Below are 6,069 nucleotides of genomic sequence, written 5' to 3'. Positions count from 1 at the left end.
GCGTGCCTTTATCACCCCAGCGCTCGCCCGCTCCATCCCCGCGCTCGCATTTCATTTTCCCTGCCTCCTCTTCGCCGTCCGCAGCAGCGCAGCCGCCGCAGCAGCTCGGTGAGCGCTGCCGTCGCCATTGCCAGCGTCAAGCTCGCCCGTGTTGTTCTTTCGCCACCGTACGATCGTTTCAGCCCCAACCGTTGAGTGACGATGTCTTCGACCTTCTGAGTGTCCAAGTCGCTACGTCGCTGGGCCTGAACGGAAGCCCCCGACGATGCACGACGAGCAACGGTTGGTGTTGACCGAAGTACACGCCGAGCAGCGCTCCTCAGTACGGGACTCATCTTGAATTTTGGTGAATCGATTGCTTCGGTTCTGATTTCTTCTGTGGCGCTGTCGATCGCTTCGGTTCTGATTTCTTATGTGACGTTGTCCTAGTAGCACATATACATGTAGATGGAGATTTGATAAGGACCCTCCATTTTTATCTCAGGGGTAAACAAATTATGTGATGATTGTCCTTGGATTACTCATTTGAGCGGTTCTTGGCATCTTTATTTTACTTGTTGACTTTTGCTATTTATCTGTTGATATATTTTTTATACTAAATCTATCAGATTTTATAAAATATCGCTTATATACTCTGGGAAAGAGAAAGAAGATTCCGTAAGCTCGGATGCTGTTTGGATTCGGGAGTTCAGAATAGAATTCAGACGTGAGATTGAGAGCTCGAATCCTGTTTGGATTCGGGAGTTCAGAATAGAATTCGGACGTTAGATAGATAGAGCTCCAATCCTGTTTAGATTCGGGATTTCAGTACTAAAACCGGACCTTAGATCCGTCTAGGTCTTGGGATCCGACTTGGAGACTTACCCGGCGTATAGTAACCGAGGATTCGAGGAGGACGGCGTCGCAACGAGTTGCAAATGCTGGAATACGAAGCACTGATGAGGACCATACACAGTTAACACACCTCCACTCCTCCATGCTCGACTCCATCACCCTCTGCCATTGACCATAGTGCCATATTGCCATGCCATTGCGGCAGCAGGACACCTTCACATACTCCTCCCTCATCTAGGCGCGAGGCTGCTCGCCTCCACCCATCCACCGTCTCCTGGAGCCAGTAATAATAAGCCCCAGTGGTATTCGATGAAATGGCTGTCTAGATTCTAGAACGCTGTAAGTTGCAACATTTCATATTGCTACATCCCTGTACTAAATTGGTTCCTGTAACTCTGAAGGTGAAAACAGAGAGGCAGAAGGAAGTTGAAAATAGGATGCTCGGAAGTCGAGAAATTTGCAAGAAAAAGTTTGAGGCCGAGAAACAGTCTGTTCGGTTGGCTGGTTCGTATCGTTGCTGGTTCGTGAAGAAGTACTGTTGGCTGGTTTGTGTGAGAGAAAAATACTGTTCCGGCTGGAAATTTACGATCGTTTACGACAAGCCATAGCCAAAGCTCGTAAGTCAACTTTATTGTGGAGTTTAAATTAGTTGTACTTAGCTTGATCAACTCATGCCAGTTTCAATTGGAGAATGCATATTGCATACGACAATCTTAACTTCTGAGTTTTTAGCCTATTGTCGATACAATGAGATATCATCACTAATACTTTTTTTTCTAAATTTTATGCAACAAAGTAAACTTTGTACAAATGTGCCTCCAAGCAACAAAAGAAGTTTCTTTTGAGGTGATTCCATTTCCATTTTCTGCCAAACTTCAGCCCACTCTATTCTGTCCGGTAGTAATCTAGGATCTATCTTGGCAGGAGTCTATCCAATTATACCTACAAGAGCCATATATATACTGAAAAAAGCTAGGATAGGTGCTAATAGGTAATGTTTACTCTTGGTATTATTACCATAATAGAAATTGCAATTTCTGAAACTATCTAGCTAATTCTGTATTGCAATCAAGCAAGATTGCAATCTGCTATACTTTTGCGAGGTTTGCCCCATTACTATCTCATCAATCCATCACAGAACACAAATGCTTTCAGAAAACGCGCTATCTCACTAGTGAATATTAGTTGAAGAACTGCTAGCTAAGTCAGGACAAAGAACTGTGGCGCGTACCGTAGTACAGGCCACCAGCAAAGACACACTGATAATACACTAACAAAAACACACCGATAATATACTAACAAAAAAAGACACTGATAATACACTAGTCCTTATTTAACTCCGACAGGAGCTTTTTTTGGTTCTGTTCAAAAGACAGGAGCTTTTTTTGGAAGCTTTGATCGATGTCGCGCAGGAGCTTTTTTTGGAACCACGAATCTATGTAACATGTTATCAACTTGCCGGCTAAGAAGCCCACTGCAAACTGCAATATGCTCAAGCGTATCTCCCGTCGAACAACCTGAGTGACGATGTCTTCGACTTTTTAATGTCCAAGTCGCTACGTCGCTGGGTCTGGACGGAAGCCCCGAGCAGCGGTTGGTGTTGGCCGAAGTACACGCCGAGCAGCGCACCGCAGCGTGGGATTCATCTTGAATTTGGTGAATCGGTTGCTTCGGTTCTGGTTTCTTCTGTGGCGCTGTCGATTGCTTCGGTTCTGATTTCTTCTGTGGCGTTGTCCTAGCACATATATAACATATATATATATATATATATATATATATATATATATATATATATATATATATATATATAGGAGAAAAGAAGATTCGGTAAGCTCCAATCCTGTTCCTGTTTGGATTCGGGAGTTCAGAATAGAATTCTGACGTTAGATAGAGAGCTCCAATCCTGTTTGGATTCGGGAGTTCAGAATAGAATTCGGATGTTATTAGATAGAGTTCCAATCCTGTTTAGATTCGGGAGTTCAGTACTGAATTCGGACCTGAGATCCGTCTAGATCTTGGTATCTGACCTGGAGACTTACCCGGCGTATAGCAACCGGCGATCGCAGGAGGACGGCGTTGCGAAAGCACTGAATTGCGCTGCTGGAAGGAATCCGAAGCGCTGATACAGGGAGGTACCTCACTCAGATCATGTGAAATCTTTTCCGTCCATGGATTTTATTAATGCAGGAAATGCAGGTTGCAAATTTTACTACAGAACTCAATTGCAAGCGACTGAATTACAAACATTATCATAGGATAAAGACTGGCAGCTTCCATCAGCAGGGATCGATGTAGCTCTGCTTGATGAAGACGAACAAACTGACTGACTGCAAATGACCCGGACGTTCGGTTCAGGGCAGGCAGATGAAGGCGCCGTTGCAGTGCTGGAACGCTGAAGTGAAGAGACCGATCGATGAGCTAGCTCACTGGGGGTTGGGCGGCCTGCTGTTGGCGGCCGAGACCCTGGAGCCCCACTCGAGGAGCTCCTTGCTCGTGTCGTCCTTGTGCACGATCACCTCGATGAAGCAGAGGCAGTCTTTCTTGGCGCCCGTCGCCGTGGCGATCGCCTCCTTGAGCTGCTCCTCCGTCCGAACCTTCATGGTCCAGCAGTTGCCGTCGGAGTTGTGAATGGCGTTGATGAGGCCCGTGTAGTCCCAGTTCTTGATCACGTTGTACGGGCCGTCGTGGATCTCCACCTCGATGGTGTAGCCGCCGTTGTTGATGAGGAAGATGATGCTCTTCTGCCCGCACCGAAGCATCGTCGACACGTCTTGCGCCGTCACCTGGAAGCTTCCATCGCCGATGCACGCGATGACACGCTTGTCCTTGGCCGCCTGGGCGTACCCGAGCGTCGCGCCGACTGACCACCCGATCGAGCCGTACTGCATCTGGAACTCGTACCTGTTCAGAGCCACCAGTCTTGAGTTACTGAATTTTTAACAGCCTATGTATATATCTAATTGCGTGCTTGTTTAAGACGAGATTCTGGCAGATGCGTACCCGCAGCCCTCGGGAAGCCTGAGCTTCTGGCAGTTGAACCACGAGTCGCCGGTCTCGGCGACGACGGCGGTCTCACCGGACAGCATGCCCTTGATGTGCTTGAAGAGGATGTTCACCCTTAGCGGCTCGTCGGGCTTGCCGTTGAGCGGCTCGCGGTCGGGGACGAAGATCCGGCGGTAGTTGTCGTACGCCGTGGTGTTGCACCTGAGGCGCTTGGCGAGCGCGCGGAGGAACTCGGACATGAGGATGCACCCGAACGCCGGGCCGTTGCCGACCACCACTCGGTCAGGCTGCACGATGACGGCCTTCTCCCTCTTGAGCAGGAGGGAGTAGCCGACGGAGCTGTAGTCGTTGAAGATGGGGCCCGCGAAGAGGTACGCGTCGGCGGACTCCACGATCTCGGCGCAGAACGTGGTGCTCACGGCGCCCCAGTAGGTGCCGATGAACCGCGGGTGGTGCTCCGGCACCAGGCCCTTGGCGGACGGCATCACGGCGAAAGGGTACCCGCTGGCGTCCGCGACGCCGGCGAACGCGTCCCTGGCCTTGGCCACCCGGATCTTGGGCCCGCCCACCATCACCGGCTTCACCGCCTTGTTCAGGAACTCCGCCGCGGCCTCCACGGCGTACTCGAGGTTGGCCTTGTTGCTCAGCCTCGGCGAGATGAACAGGGGCACCGGCTCCCGGCTGAAGGTCGGGTGGGAGAGGCCGGCCAGGTTGCAGCTGACGCTGATGTACACGGGCTTGCTCTCCCTCAGCGCCGTCGCGATGGCCGTGTCGATCTGCTCGTGCGCGTCGTCCAGGTTGTTGACGACGGCCTGGTAGCAGGTGATGGTCTGGAAGCAGCGCAGCTCCTGGGAGAAGTCCGGGAGGCCGATGGTGTGGTGCAGGATGCGGTTGGTGCCGTAGTCGTTGGAGTTGGGTCCGCCCACGATGCAGATCACGGGGAGGTTCTCGCTGTACGCGCCGGCGATGGCGTTGAGCACGCTGAGCCCGCCGACGGTGAACGTGACGGCGCAGGCGCCGACGCCCCTGGAGCGCGCGTACCCGTCGGCGGCGTACCCGGCGTTGAGCTCGTTGCAGCAGCCGACGAGGCTCAGCCCCGGCTCCGCGATGAGGTAGTCGAGCAGGGTGAGGTTGAAGTCCCCGGGGACGGCGAACACGTCGGAGGCGCCGATCTGCACGAGCCGCCGCGCCAGGTGCCGGCCGAGCGTGGCGCCCGCCGGGGCCACCGTCGTCACTGGCGGCGGCGCCGTGGTGATGACGGCGTGGGAGTTGGCCACGGGCAGAGCGCCGACGCCGTTGCACATCGGCTTCGCCACGCCGTTGGCGGGGTTGCCGACCAGGAGGGTCTCCATGACACGCACGCACGTGAAGGAACAGAGGTGTGGACAGCGGATGCTGATGCGGCTAGAGCACTCGACTTTGTCGTGGACTCGTGTGCTTTCGTGATTGTACGAGGTTGCGGCTATGATGACCTGCGACTGCCGACTGGTGATGAGTGGTGGGCATTCCATCGGGGGTTTATATAGCGCGGGGCTGAAGGCCTGAAGCTCTGAAGGGTGGGTGCACACTGCACAGTGCCAAGGCGCCAAGGTGGGCTAGTGAATGGCAACGCAGGTGCTTTGCGTGCTGTGGGCTGAACGGACCACCAAACCATGGGCTTCGACGCTTCGTGTGCCTTCCCGCACGTTGGCTGAGCTGTTCGTGGAGTACTCCTACTAGCCTAGCTGGCGGTCTCGAAGTCTTCATGTTTGGCAATCGGCATCACCAAGTGAAAGGGCAAAATAGTTCGTGCCTAATTGTCAGGGACTGGGCCGATGGTTCATGGCCTTCCAGCTGGGTTACGAGATGGGCTTCCAAGTACTTCCGTTGGAACAGGAGTGAAGAGAATAAAGGGCGCAAGGCACACCGAGGACAGCCATCGAACGGAACTGTAGACTCGTCTTCCTCTTCGAGACCTCTCTGTCTAGGATCCTTCCCTTGCTGTTCTTGCTTCATATGCCTTGGATTCCTGCTATTCCCAGTCTAGGTTCTGTCTTCTTCTTCCCAAATTGTATCAGTTACTCTTATAATTGTGACCTGGTGATCTAGGATCATAACACTAATCTATTGTATCTTAATTACGTATTGACCAACAAATGAAGCTCCTTCCTTCGATCTCGGTAACCACTGACATCAAGAGAGAGAGAGAGAAAAAAAAGCAAAGTGTGCCTAGAACTATTTAGGCCATGTTGA

At 52.2% G+C, this 6,069-nt stretch overlaps 1 protein-coding gene across 1 annotated transcript; it reads right to left on the bottom strand.

The window, feature by feature from the left end:
• Window positions 1-2,975: 2,975 nt before the first annotated feature.
• Window positions 2,976-5,312, bottom strand: LOC136517505 (pyruvate decarboxylase 1). The gene is made up of 2 exons (XM_066511077.1): window positions 3,835-5,312; window positions 2,976-3,735 (listed from the first exon to the last, which is right to left on the bottom strand). Exons 1-2 carry the CDS (start codon window positions 5,187-5,189, stop codon window positions 3,258-3,260), a joined length of 1,833 nt encoding a protein of 610 aa, XP_066367174.1. The 5' UTR covers window positions 5,190-5,312; the 3' UTR covers window positions 2,976-3,257.
• Window positions 5,313-6,069: the final 757 nt, after the last annotated feature.

Source organism: Miscanthus floridulus, chromosome 17, assembly GCF_019320115.1.
Source record: "Miscanthus floridulus cultivar M001 chromosome 17, ASM1932011v1, whole genome shotgun sequence".
In the NCBI taxonomy this organism is placed as follows: domain Eukaryota; kingdom Viridiplantae; phylum Streptophyta; class Magnoliopsida; order Poales; family Poaceae; genus Miscanthus; species Miscanthus floridulus.
Note: the sequence above shows the minus strand (reverse complement) of the source record. Positions and strands in the feature narration are given on the sequence as shown.